Here is a 22,937-nt window from a genome sequence, read left to right on the forward strand (position 1 = left end):
GCTCACATGGGCACGCACGTGGTTCACACGGTCACATGGTCGTGTGACGATCCCCATTGATTCTCATTAGTGTGCGTGTGAAAAATGGATATCAGATGTACCGGAAACATGGACTTGTGAAGGAGACCTAAAAGTGCTTTTTTTTTAACAAAAAAATATTTTGCTTCTATTTGAGATATTTGAGACCTATAATTTTTCTAGATTTCTGCCAACAGTCATGTGAGGGTTTGTTTTTTTGCAGGATGAGTTGACGTTTTTATTGGTACTATTTTTTGGGACATTTTGGATCGGATTTTATTCCAATTTTTTGAAAGCATAATGAACATGAAACAGCAATAGAAATTTTATTTCAACTTTTTCATCACCTTTTATTCCACTTTTTTTGGTGGTATGATGAAAAAGCATGCCAGATTATTTATTTATTTTTAATACTGTTAATTGAACTTGGTAAATAGTATTGACAGTTTTATAGATCAGGTCGTTCCTGACGCAGTGATACCAAATGTGTGTATTTTTTGTTTATTTTTGTTTTTATAAAAATATATGTATTTATTGGTATATTTTTTCTTTTTGTTTTTTTTTGCTTCTGGCTTGGTCTAACAGGCCACTATGCATGCATCACATGACCTCTGGTTGCCATGACAACCCTCGGGTCCCCCATGATCATGTCATGTGGGTGCCGGAGAAGTGAGAAAAGGAGCCCACTCCCTCTCACAAACTTCTATATTCCGTAATTGATCACGGCATATGGAAGATGACAAAGGGCATCATTGAGACCTGATTCAATCAGTTGCCGATGATGTCACCGGTCAGAATGTCAGCTGTCAGATGTTGCCAGAATTACGGCATTTGCGGGACTCTGGAGGTCCCGATCCCAGGATGACCACTGACCTAGAGAAACCGTGACGCTGCACAAAGCCCAGCAAGTGCCGACGTTGATCTATTGTGAACTAATGAGAAAAGACTGTCTGGAACACCAATGTGTGTGAATTAGGGGCAAGCTTAAAAAACAAATAACTACAGCAAAGTGAAAAAGCTGCACATTACACACTATATTATAAGGGAATATTGGTAAAGCATAACCGCTATAAGAATATTAGAACAATGAAAAATACATTTGGCTAACTTGAAAAAACGGAAAACATGAAAAATGAAAATTGCGTAACTGCCAAGGATATTTGAAATAAAAGAGATATTTAGCAAATGTATTGATCAAGGCAATTGTGGGCGGTCGAGGACAGGTTAAATGTTACTTTACATTTTTTTTATTCATTATATTTTTGTTAAATTCTGTTTCATTATATATGGATAACTTTTAATTTCAAATTTTTTCCTGCTCTCTTGAAGATGTCATAAACTAATAAACTTTTAAAACCTGTATGCTTCCTTTCAGACATTTTCTGTAAAGACTCCACCAAAGTATGAAAATATTATTACACATTTGCAAGATTCTGTGAAGAAAAAGCGAAAAGTTGCCTTAGAATTTGATTTCCACTCTGATAGCTCAGATCCTACAGACATTTTGGTAACATGTTGTAATCAAAATCCCATGAAAATAGCACCTTAAAGCAAGAAAGGTGGTGCTTGACATACTGCATACAGTATGTTCTAAGGCTATGTGCGCACTTTGTGTTGAGTTTATTACAGTTCTAAACGCATCCTCTGGCAGAAATTGTCTTTTTAAAAAGCATGTTTTCTGCATCAAAAAAACATGTTAAACGCTAGAATTTTGATTTATGATGCGTTTTGAAAGTTCTTATAGACTCTAATGTTAGCAAAACGCTGCCAAAATGGCAAAAACAATTGACATGTTGCTTCTTTAAACGCAGAGATTTTGACAAATTTTCTGCAACTGAAACGCTGCGTTTTTAACAGCATTGTGCGCACAAGAAATCCCAAATTTCAATAGACTTTGCTTGAAAATCAAAACGCATGCATTTTGGCATTAAAACGCTGAAGTTCAAAACACTGCGGAAACGCATGAAAAAAAGCAAAGTGCGCACATAGCCTAATTCTGTTTAAACATAAAGTCATAAAATCTGCCATATGTATCACAGTTGCTTATGATGGATGATGCATTAGGCACATCTTTATATCACCTATTGGTTAGCTATGTCATACTTTTTCTACATTTTGGAAATATTATACAGTCATGGCCAAAAGTTTTGAGAATGACACCAAAATTATATTTTCACATGATCTGTTGCCCTCTGGTTTTTAATTGTGTTTGTCTGATGTTTACATCACATACAGAAATATAATTGCAATCATATTATGAGTACCAAAAGGTTATATTGACAGTTAGAATGAGTTAATGCAGCAAGTCAATATTTGCAGTGTTGACCCTTCTTCTTCAGGACCTCTGCAATTCTCCCTGGCATGCTCTCAATCAACTTCTGGATCAAATCCTGACTGATAGCTGTCCATTCTTGCATAAGCAATGCTTGCATTTTGCCAGAATTTGTTGGTTTTTGTTTGTCCACCCGTCTCTAAATGATTGCCCACAAGTTCTCAATGGGATTAAGATCTGGGGAGTTTCCAGGCCATGGACCCAAAATCTCTATGTTTTGTTCCATGAGCCATTTAGTGATCACCTTTGCTTTATGGCAAGGTGCTCCATCATGCTGGAAAAGGCATTGTTGGGCGCCAAACTGCTCTTGGACAGTTGGGAGAAGTTGCTCTTGGAGGACATTCTGGTACCATTCTTTATTTATGGCTGTGTTTTTAGGCAAGACTGTGAGTGAGCCGATTCCCTTGGCTGAGAAGCAACCCCACACATGAATCGTTTCAGGATGCTTAACAGTTGGCATGAGACAAGACTGGTGGTAGCGCTCACCTCTTCTTCTCCTAATAAGCTGTTTTCCAGATGTCCCAAACAATCGAAAAGGGGATTCATGTGAGAAAATGACTTTACCCCAGTCCTCAGCAGTCCACTCCCTGTACCTTTTGCAGAATATCAGTCGGTCCCTGATGTATTTTCTAGAGAGAAGTGGCTTCTTTGCTGCCCTCCTTGAAACCAGGCCTTGCTCAAGCAGTCTCCGCCTCACAGTGCGTGCAGAAGCACTCACACCAGCCTGCTGCCATTGCTGAGCTAGTTCGGCACTGCTGGTAGTCCGATCCCGCAGCTGAAACAATTTTAAGATACGGTCCTGGCATTTGCTGGTCCTTCTTGGGCGCCCTGGAGCCTTTTTGGCAACAATGGAAGCTCTCTCCTTGAAGTTCTTGATGATGCGATAGATTGTTTACTGAGGTGCAATCTTTGTAGCTCCGATACTCTTCCCTGTTAGGCCATTTTTGTGCAGAGCAATGATGGCTGCACGTGTTTCTTTAGAGATAACCATGGTTAACTGAAGAGAAACAATGATACCAAGCACCAGCCTCCTTTTAAAGTGTCCAGTGGTGTCATTCATACTTAATCATGACTGATTGTTTGCCAGCCCTGTCCTCATCAACACCCACACCTGTGTTAATGGAACAATCACTAAAACAATGTTAGCTGCTCCTTTTAAGGCAGGAATGCAATGATGTTGAAATGTGTTTTGGGGGTTGAAGTTCATTTTCTTAGCCAATATTGACTTTTCAAGTAATTGCTGTTAAGCTGATCACTCTTTATGACATTCTGGAGTATATGCAAATTGCCATTAGAAAAACTTAAGCAGTAGACTTTGTAAAAATTAATATTTGTAGCATTCTCAAAACTTTTGGTCATGACTGTACACCAAAAGTAATGGACCTTTGATATGAAGGCATCTCTCATGATTCCTCAATTTCCGCTGTGTTACTAAATGAATATTGTCTCAATGTCAATTCAGACCCCATCACTAAACAGTGTGCAGTCTAAATCACAGATTTTTTTGAAGGGTAAATTTAGTTGCCTATAAACATTAGATAAATATTGGCTTAAATGGCAGCGCTGAGTTAACCAGGAGTTTGAATCTTACTTCTTACAAGATATCATTACTCGTAGAAGCAGAATATTTTCCAATCCATATTAGGATAGATTCTCACAACATGATTTTAGATATACACTGACAAGCAAAAGGGTAGCAATGCTTTGAGCGTTTGACCTTCGGGCTCCATATATCACCATCCACTACAGTTTCAAATGTGAGGCTACGTTCATTTTATAGACAATTACCTTGGCTATCTCATACATAATTGACTTGCAACTATTTAGCATATACTAAGTTATGCAGATTCGTGCCAAGTCACTGCATTGTTACTATTCTGTTCTATTCCTAAAAATCTAAATTAAATGTTTTATTATTTTGTTAGTATTTTGTAAATCCACTTTTGGATTTCAACAGTGCCTGAGTTCTTCTGGGCATGCTCTTGATCAGATTCAACCATATCTCGACCGCAATCTGATCCCATGTCTCTTCTACACCTTTCCAGTGCATACTGGTCAACTCACTTGGGTATGTATACAGCTTTTTCTTCAACACTACTCACACGTGTTTGATTGGGTTGAGGTCTGGGGACTAGGGGGTAAATCCAGCACTTCTACTTCATTGTCATTGAGCCATTTCTTTGCCAATCTCGACGTATGCTTCGAATCGTTGTGCTACTGGAACACTGTCATCCTTTTCATACTCATAGTACTCAAGTGTATGAAGTAACTTGTCTTGTATGATACTCACATATAGCTCAGCATTGAAATCACAATCAATCCTGGTCAAGTATCCAGCGCCCTTGGCTCTGAAACGACCCCATATTATCAAGCTTCCTCCACCAAATTTGACAGTTCCTTCAATTTCTTCATCCATTAGCCCCTTATTCCCTTGTTGCTTCCAGACCTATTTGCAGCCATAAGAGCAAATTCTATTCATTTTCGTCTAATCGCTCCAAATCACCCATTTCCAATCTTCTACAGACCACTTTTTGTATTTTTTTTTGCAAACTCCAGTGAACACTTCTTATGATGCTATTGAAGTCAAGGCTTCTTCACTATTTTTTGGGCCATCATTCCAGAATTGTGTAATGTGAGTTGCACAGTGCTTGCATGGACATCTGTGATCTCACTATTGCGAAACATTCGAGCCACCTCTTTGGCGCCCCTGAAGCTCATTCACCACAGGGAATTACATCTGTTTTAAGTTGTAATTCTCTCCCAAGGGAGAAGAGGTTAACCACTGGTTTCTGCCACTTACACAAAACATCTAGCAGGAGTCACCACATACAGGAAGCCAGACTGCAGGTGGGCACCATAGCAACAGGTAATTCCCCCCAACACTGCTGAGTCATTCCAGAGCGTTTTGGCTGCTCTCAGTGAGTGAGTAGAAAGAGACAAACAGTTTCACTTCAGTGGGAGAACAGTCTAAGACAGCGAAGAGAGAACAGGTCCCCTGTGGGGAGAATTACACCCAGCTGCCCTCAGGGGGACCACCCGGGATGCATGCCTAGGAGCTATCTCGGGAAGGAGGAGAGAGTACCAGAACATCATGGGACTTGAAATACCATGGCTACTATAGAGAGTGCTTCACAGAACTTCTATGGCTATGACCGGCCAGACTGGAAGAGAGCGAAAGACAGAGGCGACTGGTGGAGATGGTGAGACAGAGGAGACATGGCAGCTAGGGGAATCTTAACAGCTTCCACACTGCCAGCGCAGTCTGGGTGCAGAACCCCCGGTTGGGGAAGCCTTCATGGACTCTAAAAAATCTGCAGGGGTTGGGGATTTCATGTCCCATTGCCCACCACCCATTTTCCTTGAGCACAGTGACATATAGGATCTGGGGTCGGGTTTACATCCAGGCCCCACGACGAGGACTCGCGTCACCTGCATACGGGACTGGACACTTAACATAGACAGCGGAGTCCCCAAGTTGCTTCATGCCATGGGGAGCTGCGAGTCAGCGCAAGGAGGAAGGTCTCACACATTTCCACAGACACCGTTGATTGCCTCTGATTCACCCGGGACCGGCTGGAGTCCATGCATGGCGACGGAAAGTGACACCTTAGGGGAGCTTTAAGTACTATAAGTAAACAGAACTTTGAACCGCAGTCCCCTGTGTTGTCCTTGTCATTGCCGGCGCCGCCGCCCCACGCTTCGGCGCCATCAGCCATCCCCATCATCCTCATCCTCCCTGGGGCTTGCTCCACCTGTGGGGAGCTGGACTATCTGTGCTGCGTTAACATCAGCCCCGGTAGATGAGATTACTGTGGAAAGATAAGGCGCAAATAGGGTCTTACCCGGTATACACGTGGAAGTGAATACTGGCAGGTACACTCACCTGGTTTGGTTGTGCCAGTCACAACCCCTTTCAAAGCATGTAAATCACGATATGATGGTGTGGGAGGCAGCGGTCCCGCGGTGAAGAGACAGTTCAAAAAGTATAGGAAAGCAGGTTGATATACCGCGCCACACCACAGAAGTCAAAAATGTTAAAAGTAAATCCCTTTTTCTTTATTTTCACAGGTCTACGCGTTTCAGGGACATATCCGTCCCCTTCCTCAGGACAATGTACAGAAAATACTATATCTGTACATTGTCCTGAGGAAGGGGACGGATATGTCCCTGAAACGCGTAGACCTGTGAAAATAAAGAAAAAGGGATTTACTTTTAACATTTTTGACTTCTGTGGTGTGGCGCGGTATATCAACCTGCTTTCCTATACTTTTTGAACTGCCAACATCAGCCCCGGAGGAGAGCAACATCTCACAGCGGTGGCTAATTCCTGGCCACACACTACGGGTGGCGCTGCAAAGCATCCCCCATTCCCATCCAACACCGCCCCTGGGAGAGGAAAGGTCACAGGAGGGGTCAGCGGCCGAGACCCTAGTGACCACTGCAACCGGTGATGCTTCCCAGAGACCCTTCACCCTCCTTCCATCTCCCTCTACACTGGACACTCATTCGTATGTCCTTTACATGTAGCCGACGGGGCCACGGAGCCGGGTCAGGCCAGTCACAGCAACTCCATAAAACCACTGGCCCGGTGACAAGTAACCCTAGAGACCCCATGGGGTGCTACACCTCTACTGTCATGTTTGTCACACCAGAACTGATAGACTTTATGATGAGCTGACTTGTTGACAGCGATATTTTGCCTAGACACCAACCTCTTGGTTTTTTAATGGATTAACGGACTTCATATCATATTCGTTCAGCTGTCATGGCACTCACTGCAGTTTGATAGTTTTTTTGGTCTAGAGACCGTTATTGACAAGCTGGTTAAGGTTGTTTATCTTTTCTTGGGAAATCTTCATGACTGCTCTTTGATTCAAACCAGTGACCATTCCCTTGAGAATCAACCTAATAACACACTGAGCTATTAGGGAATGTGAGAACAGGTTGCAATTTGTAGTATACAGGAAGAAAAAAAAAAACCTTAAAAACCAGGAGCAAAACAATAACAATGCAATGACATGACAAGAATTAGCATAACTAATCATATGCTAAATAGCTGAAAGTCAAATTTATGTCTAAAAGTTCAAAACATTGTTACCCTCTTGCTTGTCCCTATATCTTGAGGCTTATATTGTTACTAAGGCAAAAAGAACCCATTACAAAAGGTGTTCCCAGCTTACAAATAACATCAAAAGGTACAGATGCAGGTTTTCCTCTGTTTTTAGTAAACAGAGCAAATTCTGGTGAGATTCATTGTTCTGTTGCTTTACAGCGTCTGAATAGTAAAGGAGCATTGTGCTGCTGGATTCAGGGTGAACAAATCAATTTGCCTGTATCGCTGTTTTGTCAACTTGCTGGTCCTTAAAGTACAATTCGAGAATTTATTCTTATATTTTTTCTCAGTAATTTGTCAAAAGTGAAGTACAAATGTAGTAATTAATTTACAAATCACAAAAAAACATATCAGGGCAAACTCTTCTTCACTTCATAGAGAGGCAATTTTTTTTAACCATTCAGTTTTTTATTGTAGGAAGTCACAGTACAAAACAATTCAAGATAACATTGGCAATAATATACAAAGATTATAGCATTGTAACAAGTGGTAGTATAACCTTTGATTAATATTCACATTTCCTATCAGACCACCAAGAAACATGTCTAATCCATATTGCAACTATTTAGATTAGTCAATACCAAATATATATATAGAGACAACCTACTAAATTACTCTTTAATCCTCAAAAGCGAGGGTACAAAACAAGAAGAACCAGAGAGTAAGAAAGGAAGAGAGGAAGAGAGGGAGGGAGAAAGGTGGGAGGGGGGGGCCCATTGTGGGTTGCAAAAGGGAAGCAACAAGGGAGGGGGAGAGGGGTGGAGAATTGAATGGCATTCCAGGGTAGCCCGAGCAGTAAAAACATCAGAGTTAGATTAACCTTGGATACTGAAACGTAAAAAGGATGGACTCCATGTATAACACTCTCCTTGATCATTTATCCTATCAGACAGTTTGCCCTGGATACAGATGCTTGATAGGGGAAGCATATGCAGATTTTAGCCAAGCATCCCAAATCTGAAGTATTTTGTTTTTGGCACTGATGGAGTGAGCTAGACAGAACTCATATTGGCATTGGAGATTAATTCGCTTATATAGTTCAGCTAATGTAGGTATCTTTGGGGATTTCCAGTAACTACTTATGCGATATCTGGCAGCAACTATAATGTTAACTAATAAACCCCAGAGTTCCCAAGGGAACTTTTCTATACCCACGCTTAGCACTGCAGACCTGAACTAGGATTGATAGAATTGCTTGTCAGCTCACCCATCAGGCCAAACACTTCTAACCAGAACGAGAAAACCTTGGGGCAAGCCCACCAGCAGTGACCAGGAGTACCCTTTTGGAGGCAACCCTTCCAACAAAGCCGCAAATAATTTGGGAGGAACTGTGCTAGGTTAGATGGGGACCGATACCATCGCAGGTGTATTTTTTTCAATTGTTCCAGATAATTTATACACTTGGAGTATTTTTGAATGTTTACTGAAGCCGAGTGCCAGTTTGATGGAGAAGTACAGACATTTAGCTCCAAGTCCCCTTTATTCATATAAGGACATTTTTGCTCTTCGGGGGAGTTATTGAGACATTTGTATGTTGAAGAAATACCTTTGCATTTAATTATCTTTTTAAATAACAAAGCCTTTGTGGTGGGTAACAGAGGATTCGACTTTTGATTAAATTTAGAGGCCAACAAATGACTAATTTGGATGTGTTGATAGTATGAGATAGCGACCACTAATGTTGTGGATGGTCGCAGTGGAGAAGGATCCCCCTGTGATATTGAACTGAAGGTGTGACTGTGGGACCTGTAGTTCCACAGAACTTGGGTTGTAATTAAGGGTTAGGTTCCCTTTAAACTGTGACCAGTGTGATGGACAGAGCTGAAGAATCACATACCTCCACCTGTGGGTGTATCTGGTTGGGTTTAAGGGACTGTTAGTTTTAGAAACAGAGAGAAGCCTGAGAGTGCTGCATATGGAGGATGTGTGCTGGAGGTCTCAGTCTGTGTGAAGACTGAAGAGAGACGTTTGGAAATCAGTCCAGGTGAGGACTGGGGAAAATACTGCAGCCTGGCTTGAGAGGGCTGGAGGCTGCAGGAAGCAACCACAGTGACTTGTGTTCGCTGGCTGGAGCCAGAGTGTGGAGAATCCACTATGGACATTTAATTGGACAGCCCACGGTATGTGGATGTTATATTTTCCTTTAAGCCAGGAGAGGCTTCATTATGTTTTGTAAGTGCAGTTTATGTTGGTTACTAATAAACTGCTACATTTTTGAGAAAGACTGTGTTGCCTGTGTATGCCTAAGCTACCCTGCACCGCTGCAAGTGAGTGGAACCCCCCCAGGTTGCGGGGTGCAACCTTACATATGGTGCTAGACTGCGGGCAGCAATACAGGCAGCACGTCTAGCAACTGCAGAGGTGTTGTACCTGTGGATCAGCCCGGTCCACAAAGGGTTTTTTTTTCTGCTGTCTACACACTGCCAGGAAGTGTTGCCGATGGTCCACGAAAACAATTTTCGAAGCGGTTTGCAGTGGATCGGTGGGTCCACAAAAGTTGACGGCGCACTCAAGCGGCTTGCGGTGGAACGGCGGGTCCGTGGGAGCTGAGCGGCCATGACTGGAGCAGCTTGTGTGGATGAGCTACTGTTAAAGTACCTGGTGCGGGTCGGTGAGCAGCGACTGGAGGAGACCGGCTGCCAGGAGGTAAAGCAGCATGAGCTGCAACGGCGACAGGAGTTGCTGACAGAATGTCTGGACTTGGTGGCGCTGGACAAGTGGGTACAGTCCCTTGTGGGGCCAGTGCACACACAAGGTGCTCAGAAGGATACCTGGGGCACCGAGGTACTGTGTGGTTTGGGACATGCGTGTTCCATGGAAAGTCCATGGAATGTACCCTCTCGGGACTGGGTTGCCCAAAAGGGGGTGGAATCCCATGAAGGGGTGGTTGCCCAAAAGGGGGTGGAGCATCCCATAGACAAGGGCGCAGTGGCGCAGATGGACAGTAATCAAGCACAAGGGTGTTCATGCTGCAGGTGTTCTGTCTGCAGTGTAGACCACCCACCTGACGATAGGCCACGTCTGTGTACCGTGGAAGTGGATGGAGAAACTGGACTCGTAGACTCACGGAGTTTGGTGACCCTGGTGAGGGCCACAACTAATGTCTACCTGATTCCTGGAAAGAAGTTCCACGCCAACTGCACCCACAATAATGATAAAGAATACCCAATGTCCAGCGTGGTTATTAAGACAGACAGGGACATTGGTTCTCATGATGTTGGTGTAGTTTCAGATTTACAGCACCCAATTATTATAGGTTGGGACTCTAAATTATTTGTGGACTTGTGGAAGCAGGGGGAAGTGTCCGGTTGCTTGTGTAAGAGCCAGAACGGCCCAAAGGAAGCTCCACCACAGCGGGAGGTTAAAAAGAGTCCTAGTGGGGTGGTTATGTGTGGTAAGGTGAAGATCGCACCCCCTAAAGTTGACTGTCCTAAGTTAGTGGGAGCAAAGAAAATGGTGGACATGCCCAACTTAGTGACATGATGGGTAAGAAAATAAAGGACAATATGACCGTTAGTAACGGGGGAGCTCCAGAAAAGGGAGCCAACACCTGGTTAGGTGGGAACACGTTAGTCCAGGACAACAGGGCGAGTGACGACTCCAGTAAAGACACTGACTCTACTAAAGTGACAAACAAGTACAGTGACGTACTGATGAGCAAAGAGGGGAAAACCTCCTCCCGTCGCCGAAGGCGCAACAGGCGTAGAGAGGCGGAGCAAGCTACAATCTCTGAAAATATGGTCCAGGTAGAGAGAGTGTCATGTATTTCTGCCCAAAGTGTGGATTCCCTTCCAGAATCTGAGTGTGCAGAGAAGGTTGAGAAAGGCACTTTGCCAATAGCAACCACTAATGTAGTGTTGGACAGCAAAATCATGCAAAAGAAAGATGAGTCTGAGCTATAACTGATACATTGTAATGACAGAAGTCAGCAGGGTGAAAATTCAGAAAAGGAGCTGACCAAAACAGTAGTGGTGATGTCCCCTATGATTTCCTGGTGTGAAGCTGATGGTCTGTTGAGTGAGAACACTATAGGAGAAGAAATCCTGGAGGCTGTTGGTGGAGGAAAAATCCACAAAGGTCATGGTGAGCAGACCAGTGAGGCACCCAGTGCTGGGGTGAATAATAGTGCCAACGGCATAAAAGCTGTTGTAGACTCCAGAGAATCTGAGGTTGAAGGTATGGAATGCAAGAAAGCCTCTGAAGTTGCAGAGAATCAAGAGGAAATTGAGGGAGATGCTGCAGAGTCCCAAGAGATGGCTGAAGCTGCAGAAGTTGAAAGAACCCTTAAAGTAGGGAAATCTAGCCCAGAAGTCCCATCAGCAGCTGAGAGCTTAACTGAACTTACTGGTAAGACCAAGATGGAGGCCATAAAGATGGACTTGGTTCAGAAGATTGAGAATCTGGAGGTCAAAGATGAGGAAAAATTCAAAGGCTCTGAGGCTATGGAAAATCCTGAGGAGAATGCAACTCCAAAGGTGGAGCCTGAGATAAGAAAAGAGGATGGATGTGGAAGACCCAAGGAACGATCCGATGGCCTTACAGGTAAAGAAATTCAGCCAGTCTCCCTACAGACTTGAGAAAAGCCTGTGCCAGTGAGACGGTACATGAAAAATTCAAGACGGCCGTAGGAGCCTATAAAGTGTACTTTGCCCCAGAGTCTTGTCGGTTGGTGGTGTGCTCTGTAAGTGATGTCACAAAGAAGCGGGTGGCTATCCTGAGTGGCATGCACCTACAGTGTCTTCGCTCAAAGTGGCTCATCTCTACAACGATGGAAGAAAACACCAGACAATTGGCGCATGGGAAGCAGCTCACCACAGCGTTTCAGGAAGTGGTGGTTGTGAAGAAACCATTAATTGGGCTTGCAATAAGAGCACTGAGAAGTAACATTCAGCAAGCCAGGAAGGTTTCCTTGTATTACAGCTATTGAAGTGGAAAAAACCAGTGGAACATTCCGAATCTATGGAAAAACTGCAGAAGCAGTCAAGACAGCTTGAAGGTTGTTGGAGTTTGTGGACGAGGTCACACAAGTGCTCAGAGAACTGGTTAAGAAGCTGATTGGAAGAAATGGAAGAGTCATGCAGGAGATGGTTGACAAGTCTGGTGTGACGAGAGTAAGAATTGATATTCATAATGAAACCAAGATACTCTGTGAAGTCGGTATGGTTACATGTGTCATTGTGGGAACAAAGGAGTGTGTTGAAAATGTACGAGTCCTCCTAGAGTACCGCCTGGGTTACCTGGAAGAACTAAGGCAGTTGAACCTAAAAAGGCAGAAAATTGCAGAACAACTCCATTGAGTGGGTATGAGGTGGAGACCACTTTCAGGCTGGGGCCAGGAGAAGGGTTGCCCACCTGATAAAGGTGTTGCTTCAGTTGGCACAGAAAGAGGGTCCTATAATGAAAGGAACCAAGGTCATGGAAGACCTAACTACACTTTGGGCTATAGCATAGTCTCTGAATGGTCCAAGTCCTCTACTCTAAACTCCAAAGGAATGTATGAAGGGAGTGATGTGTCTACAGCGAAGGATGGTCTTGAGAGAACACACCAACAGAGCGATGACAACCGAAGACGCCATGGCAGAACAAGTCATAGTAAATCTGCAAAAAGAGAATGCAGACGGTCTAGATATAGCAGATCGTCTATCCGCTCAGTGCTGAGGTGCCCAGACAGTATCCCTTCTAGTGGATTAGATAGCTCGGAGTCAGACCAGACAGTAGTTTCGACTGGAAGAGACTTTCGCTACTACACTAGCTGTTGGAGACAGTCATGGAGAGATAGGTCTGACCGAGGGGTGTATCTGACAAGGGGGTTGACTGAGACGAGTCTGGTGACAATGACTGACTTTGTGTCAGGAGCTAAAGCTCAAATTTATCAGAGAGGGCCCTCTCGACTTGTAGGGCAAGGTAACACTAATGCCCTGTCTCATGGCCCCTGTGGGTTATCAAATGTTCAACCCTACAAGTTTGAACAGAGGGGGGGATATGTGAGGTAGCGACCACCAATGTTGTGGATGGTCGCAGTGGAGAAGGATCCCCCTGTGATATTGAACTGAAGGTGTGACTGTGGGACATGTAGTTCCACAGAACTTGGGTTGTAATTAAGGGTTAGGTTCCCTTTAAACTGTGACCAGTGTGATGGACAGAGCTGAAGAATCACATACCTCCACCTGGGGGTGTATCCGGTTGGGTTTAAGAGACTGTTAGTTTTAGAAACAGAGAGAAGCCTGAGAGTGCTGCACATGGAGGATGTGTGCTGGAGGTCTCAGTCTGTGTGAAGACTGAAGAGAGACGTTTGGAAATCAGTCCAAGTGAGGACTGGGGAAAATACTGCAGCCTGGCTGGAGGCTGCAGGAAGCAACCACAGTGACTTGTGTTCGCTGGCTGGAGCCAGAGTGTGGAGAATCCACTATGGACATTTAATTGAACTGGAAGCCCACGGTATGTGGATGTTATATTTTCCTTTAAGCCAGGAGAGGCTTCATTGTGTTTTGTAAGTGCAGTTTATGTTGGTTACTAATAAACTGCTACATTTTTGAGAAAGACTGTGTTGCCTGTGTATGCCTAAGCTACCCTTCACCGCTGCAAGTGAGTGGAACCCCCCCAGGTTGTGGGGTGCAACCTTACAATAGAAACAGTCCTTTAAAAAGGGATGATCCTGTACTATTTCATTAAAGGGGTTGACCCCCAAATCTGCGACCCTAGCTCTTTTATTACCCCATACATATTTGTTAGTCACCGATTAGAGTTTCATCAAGGTTTTGTGACAAATTTTGATGGGTAAGCATCTAAGCACACAAAGTATTTTGGGTAAGAAAACCATTTTAAAGGACTGTATACTTGCCATCCAGGACAATTATATTTTTTCATACCTTCCTAGTTCCTTTTCTAATCTCTGAATCAAAGGTTCCTGATTTTCTTTAATTAGCAACCACGATGGTGTCAGCTTAATACCTGTTACGGGGGCTGTCGGATAATAAGGGAATGGAAGGCTATCCGCCAGTCAGGGTCCACCGTGCAGAGCTCTGCTGCAGAGTATGGCAGAGGATAGGGGAAACCTGTACCACCAATGCGGTACTGACACTGTTGCGTCACAGTGTCACCAAGACCAATAGTGGCGTATACTGTTTAAGTCACAGCGACTACCTTATTAGAATAACATAGGAGTGGAAATGCAAAAGAGTTGAGGAATACAACATAAAAGTGCATAGAAGTCTCACAGTCTGTGAGCGTGAAAGCACCTGTCTCAGTTAACAGTCACAGAGACTAGGTGTAGTGTGTGCAATATGGCACCTACCTATGTCCGCTCCACTTGTGGTGCAAGGATACGGACAGCAGCAAGGCTGCTAGCTTGAAACTCCTGCCTATGACCGCTCCCCTAGTGTGCGAGGATACAGACTGCTGCAGGAGGCAGCGTAGTGGAGCGTTACCCTAGAAGGCAATGACCACCTAACCTACCTATGTCCGCTCCACTAAGGTGCGAGGACACGGACAACAGTACGGCTGAAAGGTACAGGAGCGCTACCCTACCGATAGCGCTCACCTCAGAGTAGAACCACAAGGCCCAGTCAGACCATGTGCAGCAAGCACCTGCCTATGTCCGCTCCACTAAGGTGCGAGGATACGGACCACAGCATAAGCTGCAAGATACAAGAGTGTTACCCTACCGATAACGCTCACCTAGATAGAATAAGTGCCGCAAGGGACATGCACAGAGCGTCTACTCCTATACAGGAACCAAGAGGACTGAGCGCCGGGCGGTGTGCGTTAGGGTCTTATATAGACTCTGTGCCTCATCCAAGATGGAGGACACTAGAGCCAATCCGCTGCCAGAATGACAGCAATGACGTCACGCTGGCCTATCACCGAGCAAAGCGTCACAAGCACATGACCTGCGACCAATCGGCATAGAAGGTGTCAGAGACATGTGACCACGTGTCACAAGCACATGACCAGCGGCCAATCAGCTTAGAAGGTGTCAGAGACATGTGACCTCGTGTCAGCGATGATGTCACCCGCACATGTGCAATGGCTCCAAGATAGGACTTAGTCTCCAGCGCTTGCACATGTGCAGTAGCAAGAAATCCGAACATAGTCTCCAGTGCTCGCACATGTGCAGTAGCAAGAAATCCGAACATAGTCTCCAGTGCCACAGCAACCGTAACAGTACCTCCCCCTCAAGGGCCCCCCTCCCGGCGACGCAGGTAATCGGCAACTAAGTCGGGAGCATGGACAGCCTCCTCAGGCTCCCAAGAGCGATGTTCCGGGCTGAAGCCCTCCCAATCTATCAAGAAGAACCTGCGGTCTCGAACCATCTTAGAACCAACTATGGCTCGTACCTCATAGCTAGAGCGAGAGAAATCAGAGGCAGGAGAGTGCACTTCACGAGCGTGAGGTAAAATAGCCGGCTTTAACAGTGAAACATGGAATTTGTCATGGATCCTAAGTTGGACGGGTATCTTCAATTGGTAGACTACAGGATTTACCTGTCGAAGAACCTCATAAGGACCCAGGAAGCGATGAGCAAATTTGACAGAGCTCACTCTAAGTTTCACGTTTTTTGCAGAGAGCCACACAAAGTCCCCAGGAGAAAAGACAGGGGCCGGGCGCCGAAACCGATCGGACACCGTCTTCATACGGTCCTTAGCTGCTTGGATCGACTCTTGAGTCCGATCCCAGACCTCTCTATCATTAGTCGCCCAGTCGGCCACAAGAGGAGGATGTGCAGCAGCGGGAAACGGTATCGGTACCCTAGGGTGTTGCCCATTGTCGAGTACGAACGGTGTCTGCCCAGTGGCCTCAGCCAGAGAATTGTTAAGGGCAAACTCTGCCCAGGGTAGGAGGGAGGACCAGTTATCGTGGTTCTCAGCAACAAAGTGTCGAAGGTATATAATCATGGATTGATTGGTACGCTCAACCAAACCATTGGTCTCCGGATGGTATGCCGAAGAGAGATTCAACTCAATTTGCAGAAGGCTACAAAGATCTCGCCAGAAACGGGAAGCAAATTGCGGACCTCTATCACAAATGATACGATCTGGCATCCCGTGAAGCCTAAACACATGCTTGAGGAATAGTTTGGCTAGTACCCTGGAAGATGGGATTCTTGCTAACGGTACAAGATGAACCATCCGGGAGAAATGGTCCGTAATGACCCACACAAATCGATGTCCCTGTGAACACGGAAGATTACCCACAAAGTCCATGCCTACCACCTCCCATGGTCTATCTGGCACTGGCAAAGGATGCAAGAGCCCAGCCGGTCTCTGCCGTAACGGACGGTTGCGAGCACATGAGTAGCAGGAACCGACATATCTTTTGACGTGGCTGGCTAAGTGTGGCCACCAACACCACCTATCGAGTAACTTTCGTGTCCGTCTAATACCAAAATGCCCACCCACCTTTGAGGTGTAGGCCCACGGCAATATATCATTTTGTCGATTAGGCGGAACAAAGGTCCTGCCCGGTGGGATTTGGTCTAACGTTACAGGAGAGAGTGTGTGAAAAACCCTAGATGGAAGAATGAGACGAGGGTCCTCATTCTCTTCATGAGATGATTCCATAGAGCGAGAGAGTGCGTCGGCCTTATTATTCTTACTCCCGGTAAGATAATTAATGTAATTGTTAAACCGAGAGAAAAACAAGGACCAGCGAGCTTGCCGAGGATTCAAACGTTGTGCAGTTTGCAAATATGTCAGGTTCTTATGGTCTGTAAAGACCTGAAAGGGCTGCCTAGCTCCCTCGAGCAAGTGACGCCACTCTTCCAATGCTAATTTTAGGGCAAGTAGTTCCCTGTCACCAATAGTGTAGTTCCTCTCAGCAGGAGAGAACGTCTTTGCAAAGAAAAAACACAGTCTTTTTCTACCTGAGCTGTTCTTTTGATATAGAACTGCTCCAGCTCCTACAGAGGACGCGTCCACCTCCATGAGAAAGGGCTTATTCTCGTCAGCTCTTTGGAGGACAGGAGCAGATGAAAAGTGTTCTTTAACTGCCTTGAAAGCCTGGGATGTCTCAGTAGACCAGACCTTAGGATTGGCGCACTTTTTAGTCAAAGCAACTAACGGAGCTACCAAGGTAGAAAAGTGTGGTATAAATTTCCGGTAATAATTTATGAATCCCAGGAAGCGTTGTACTGCTTTCAAGGAATGAGGTTCAGCCCATTCCATAACTGCAGAAAGCTTCGCAGGATCCATTGCCAATCCCTCATGAGAAATGATCTAGCCTAAGAAGGGTAGAGAGGCTTGCTCAAATATACATTTCTCGAGTTTGGCAAACAGAGAGTGCTCCCTTAGACGTGACAGAACCCTGATCACATCCAACCGATGTGTCTCCAGGTCGGGAGAAAAAATTAGTATATCATCCAGGTATACCACCACCGATGATAACAGTAAATCCCTAAACACGTCATTTACGAAGTCCTGGAACACTGCAGGTGCATTACACAGACCGAAAGGCATGACGAGGTATTCATAGTGACCGTCTCTGGTGTTAAAAGCGGTCTTCCATTCGTCACCCTCTCGAATTCGCAGTTATAAGCACCCCGCAGATCCAACTTCGTAAATACCTTAGCTCCCCGTAGTCTGTCAAACAGTTCAGAAATTAGGGGCAAGGGGTATCTATTCTTTACAGTAATGGCGTTAAGACCCCTGTAGTCTATGCAGGGACGCAGATCACCCTCTTTTTTCCGCACAAAGAAAGACCAGCCCCTGCAGGTGAGACAGACTTGCGGATGAAGCCCCTCTCCAGACTATCCTTTATATAGGCCGACATAGCCTCGGATTCTGGGATAGACAAGGGATAGACCCTGCCCTTTGGTGGAACAGAACCCGGCAAGAGGTCTATAGCACAGTCATAAGGCCTATGAGGTGGAAGAGTCCCAGCACCCTGCTTGGAAAACACATCAGCGAAATCCACATAGGGTGTAGGTAAGGGAGAGAGATCAGTTGATGCAACCGCAACGACCTTAGGTGGTAAGGGAAGACATCGGGACTGACATTTTGAACCCCAACTAATAATGCTGTCTGACTCCCAGTCAATTACAGGAGCATGAGTCCGAAGCCATGGGAGACCCAGAAGTACGTCGTCTATACCCTCAGGCAAAACAAGAAAAGAAATCTCCTCTATGTGACCATGAGACAGGGAAAGGCGCAAGGGAACTGTCCTCAATGTAATGGAGTCAGACAACATAGTCCCATTAACAACCCGGACAGGAATAGGCGCCTCTAACATGATAGAGGGAATATTGTGTCTATTTACAAATCCTGAGGACACAAAAGTCCCGTCAGCTCCGGAATCCACAAAAGCCATAATAGGCCATGTATTCTCAGAGAATGAGAGCTGACCTGGGACACTACACTTAGAGGGTGCAGAAGGCGTCTCTAGTAACCCCCCTCTAATGGTTACTAGGCCTGGGAGTTTCCCTGACGGCTAGGACACTTGTTGGCATAGTGCCCAGCCTGACGACATATGTAACAGATAGGAGAGCACGCCTTACAAGGTCGGCAAGTAGTATAACCCAACTCCATAGGAGTAGGAGATGTCTCAGATGCTGAGGAAGATGGAGAAGGAACCACAGCATCTGAACCAACTCGACGCTTGGGACGTGACAAGGTAACCTCGAGTCTACGTTCCTTATGGCGTACATCGATCCTAGTTGCTACCGTTATTAAGTCCTCCAGAGAAGGAGGAACTTCCCGAATAGCAAGAGCATCTTTGACATAGCCTGCAAGACCCATCCAGAAGATAGATATTAACACCTTCTCAGGCCAGTCTAACTCTGCTACCAAGGTACGAAAAGCAATGGCATAAGAGCTGGTAGATAACGAACCTTGAGACAGATCTAGCAGTCTCCAAGCCGCATCATGGGTAACCTGCGGTCCCGTGAACACCGCTTTAAGAGCATCAAGGAAGTCTGAGTAACCAAATCAGAGCGCTCCCATAAGGGAGTAGCCCACGCTAAGGCTTTATCCTGAAGCAGGGATATAATAAAGCCTACTTTGGACCTCTCCGTAGAGAAGTGAGAGGAATTAACCTCAAGGTGAATCTGACACTGGCTTATGAACCCACGACAAGACCTGGCATCGCCAGAGTATCTGTTTGGTAGAGCAAGTCGTGGGTCATGTAGCGAAGACACCAAAGTTTGAGGTTTATCCTCTACAGTCTTGAGCCTTGCTTCAAGAACCTGTATATACTGATGTAATTGTTGATACTCTGCCATCTCTGCCAGACCCTTGGCTCAGTCCTAATGTTACGGGGGCTGTCGGATAATAAGGGAATGGAAGGCTATCCGACAGTCAGGGTCCACCGTGCAGAGCTCTGCTGCAGAGTATGGCAGAGGATAGGGGAAACCTGTACCACCAAAGCGGTACTGACACTGTTGCGTCACCGTGTCACCAAGACCAATTGTGGCGTATACTGTTTAAGTCACAGCGACTACCTTAGTAGAATAACATAGGAGTGGAAATGCAAAAGAGTGAGGTATACAACATAAAAGTGCATAGAAGTCTCACAGTCTGTGAGCGTGAAAGCACCTGTCTCAGTTAACAGTCACAGAGACTAGGTGTAGTGTGTGCGATATGGCACCTACCTATGTCTGCTCCACTTGTGGTGCAAGGATACGGACAGCAGCAAGGCTGCTAGCTTGAAACTCCTGCCTATGACCACTCCCCTAGTGTGCGAGGATACGGACTGCTGCAGGAGGCAGCGTAGTGGAGCGTTACCCTAGAAGGCAACGACCACCTAACCTACCTATGTCCACTCCACTAAGGTGTGAGGACATGGACAACAGTACGGCTGAAAGGTACAGGAGCGCTACCCTACCGATAGCTCTCACCTCAGAGTAGAACCACAAGGCCCAGTCAGACCATGTGCAGCAAGTACCTGCCTATGTCCGCTCCACTAAGGTGCGAGGATACGGACCACAGCATAAGCTGCAAGGTACAAGAGCGTTACCCTACCGATAACGCTCACCTAGATAGATTAGGTGCCGCAAGGGACATGCACAGAGCGTCTACTCCTATGCAGGAACCAAGAGGACTGAGCGCCGGGCGGCGTGCGTCAGGGTCTTATATAGACTCTGTGCCTCATCCAAGATGGAGGACACCAGAGCCAATCCGCTGCCAGAATGACAGCAATGACGTCACGCTGGCCTATCACCGAGCAAAGCGTCACAAGCACATGACCTGCGACCAATCGGCGTAGAAGGTGTCAGAGACATGTGACCACGTGTCAGCGATGATGTCACCTGCACATGTGCAATGGCTCCAAGATAGGACTTAAGAGGGCTTTACACGCTACGATATCGCTAATGCGGAGTCGTTGGGGTCACGGAATTTGTGACGCACATCCGGCCGCATTAGCGATGTTGTTGCGTGTGACACCGATGAGCGATTTTGCATCGTCGCAAAAACGTGCAAAATCACTCATCGGTGACATGGGGTCCATTCTCAATTATCGTTACTGCAGCAGTAACGATGTTGTTCCTCGTTGCTGCGGCAGCACGCATCGCTATGTGTGACGCCGCAGGAACGAGGAAGCTCTCCTTACCTGCCTCCCAGCCGCTCTGCGGAAGGAAGGAGGTGGGCGGGATGTTACGTCCCGCTCATCTCCGCCCCTCCGCTTCTATTGGGCGGCTGCTCAGTGACGTCGCTGTGACGCCGCACGGACTGCCCCTCTAGAAAGGAGGCGGTTTGCCGGTCACAGCGACGTTGCCGGGCAGGTAAGTATGTGTGACGGGTCTGGGCAATGTTGTGCGGCACGGACAGCGATTTGCCCGTGTCGCACAACAGATGGGGGCGGGTACCCACGCTAGCGATATCAGTACCGATATCGCAGCGTGTAAAGTAGCCTTTAGTCTCCAGCGCTTGCACATGTGCAGTAGCAAGAAATCCTAACATAGTCTCCAGTGCTCGCACATGTGCAGTAGCAAGAAATCCGAACATAGTCTCCAGTGCCACAGCAACCGTAACAATACCCAAATAAGGTATCCCCCTGTTGCACCATTTAAATTGAAAGGCCTCCTCCAGCGCACTGCTGGCCTCCACCGGTACATTAAACGGCAATATCAGAGACTTTGCCGCATTAAGCTTATAATACAACACTTTAGAAAAATTTGATAATTTCAAATTTCACCACTGCTGGAATCAAAACTGCAAGGTTATAACAGGAAATTATCACATCGTCTACATATAAACCAAGTTTATGCTCAAATTCCCTAACTCTTATACCAGAAATGGCCATGTTTTTCCGTATAGCTTCCACCAGAGGTAAATAACGAGGGACAATGGGCACTTATATGAAATTTGGATGACAGAAACCCCGATGCTAAAACTGACGCATTTGGGTGAGAGTAGAGAGCCAGAATGGATGACTTGATTTTCCCAGAGAGCCCGAATTTCATTAGAACTTTCTGCAGGTATCCCCAGTGCACCTTGTCAAAGGCTTTTTCAGCATCAAGAGACATGAATGTACTGGGTTCACCCGATATCTCCACCAGCCCAATCAAGTCAAGCATCCGTCTGGTGCCATCCTTATATTGCCTGCCAGTCACAAAACCAACTTCGTCTGGAGCCACTAAGGCCGGAATCACTTTTTGAAGTCTGTCTGCCACTAGTTTGGCGTAAATTTTAACATCACAAGTTAGGAGTGAAATAGGCCTAAAATTAACCGTGGTGTCTGCAGGTTTCCCTGGCTTGGGTAGCATGGTAATAATCGCTTCTAAGTTGTCTGGGGATATTGACCCCTTGTTTTGCCAGAAATTGAAAGTTTTTAACATAAAAGGGACAGAGTGAATGTGAATTGTTTGTAATGTTCGTATGGCAACCCATCAGGAAAAGGGGCAGAGTTAGATTTGGCCATTTTGATGGCACCTAGAATTTCATGTGTTGTAAAAAGAAAATTAAGTTCCTCTAATTGCTTGTCTGTGACACGTGGAAGGTCCAGGGAGTCTAGGAAGCCCTGTATATCCAATTGTGTTGGTTGTGGCGTGTTGTTTAGATTATACAGGGCCTCATAGTATTTCGCAAAGGCTTCTGCTATTTCAATGGGATGTCTAATAATTGTTCCGTTTGGGTCTCTGAGGCATTCTATTTTAGAATGAATCTCACGCTTTTTCGTCCTTCTTGCCAATAAGGCCCCAGATCTATCCCCCATAGCGTAAAATGTCGACCTATTTTTTTTTAGATTATGTTTGTATCTTTGCAGGAGGAGGGATCGTAGTTGGAATCCATAGGTTACAATTTCTTTAGTCAAGTTAGGGGTTGCCTTGGCTTTATTCAGGGATTCCAGGTGATCAAAACAGGTTAATATATTTTTAATATCTGCGTCTTTTTTGTTGTTTTTGGATGGAGGCTATTTTTAGGAGCTGCCCTCTAACTACTGCTTTATGAGATGCCCACAGGGGCTCGTCAGAAATTTCCCCATTATCATTAAGTTTGAAATATTCTGTTAACACTGACTCAACCTCATCATACACCCTCT

The 22,937-nt window shown here is 45.6% G+C and overlaps 1 protein-coding gene across 3 annotated transcripts in view; it reads left to right on the forward strand.

The window, feature by feature from the left end:
- The window catches only part of SYCP1 (synaptonemal complex protein 1), an 811,750-nt gene that overhangs the window by 770,642 nt on the left and 18,171 nt on the right, over nt 1-22,937 (forward strand). For all 3 annotated transcript variants that reach the window (XM_075335624.1, XM_075335625.1, XM_075335626.1), the window contains one exon: nt 1,394-1,525. In XM_075335624.1, the coding sequence (XP_075191739.1) occupies nt 1,394-1,525 (132 nt within the window). The remainder of the gene's footprint in view (nt 1-1,393; nt 1,526-22,937) is intronic.

This window comes from Anomaloglossus baeobatrachus, chromosome 2 (genome assembly GCF_048569485.1).
Source record: "Anomaloglossus baeobatrachus isolate aAnoBae1 chromosome 2, aAnoBae1.hap1, whole genome shotgun sequence".
NCBI classification, from domain to species: domain Eukaryota; kingdom Metazoa; phylum Chordata; class Amphibia; order Anura; family Aromobatidae; genus Anomaloglossus; species Anomaloglossus baeobatrachus.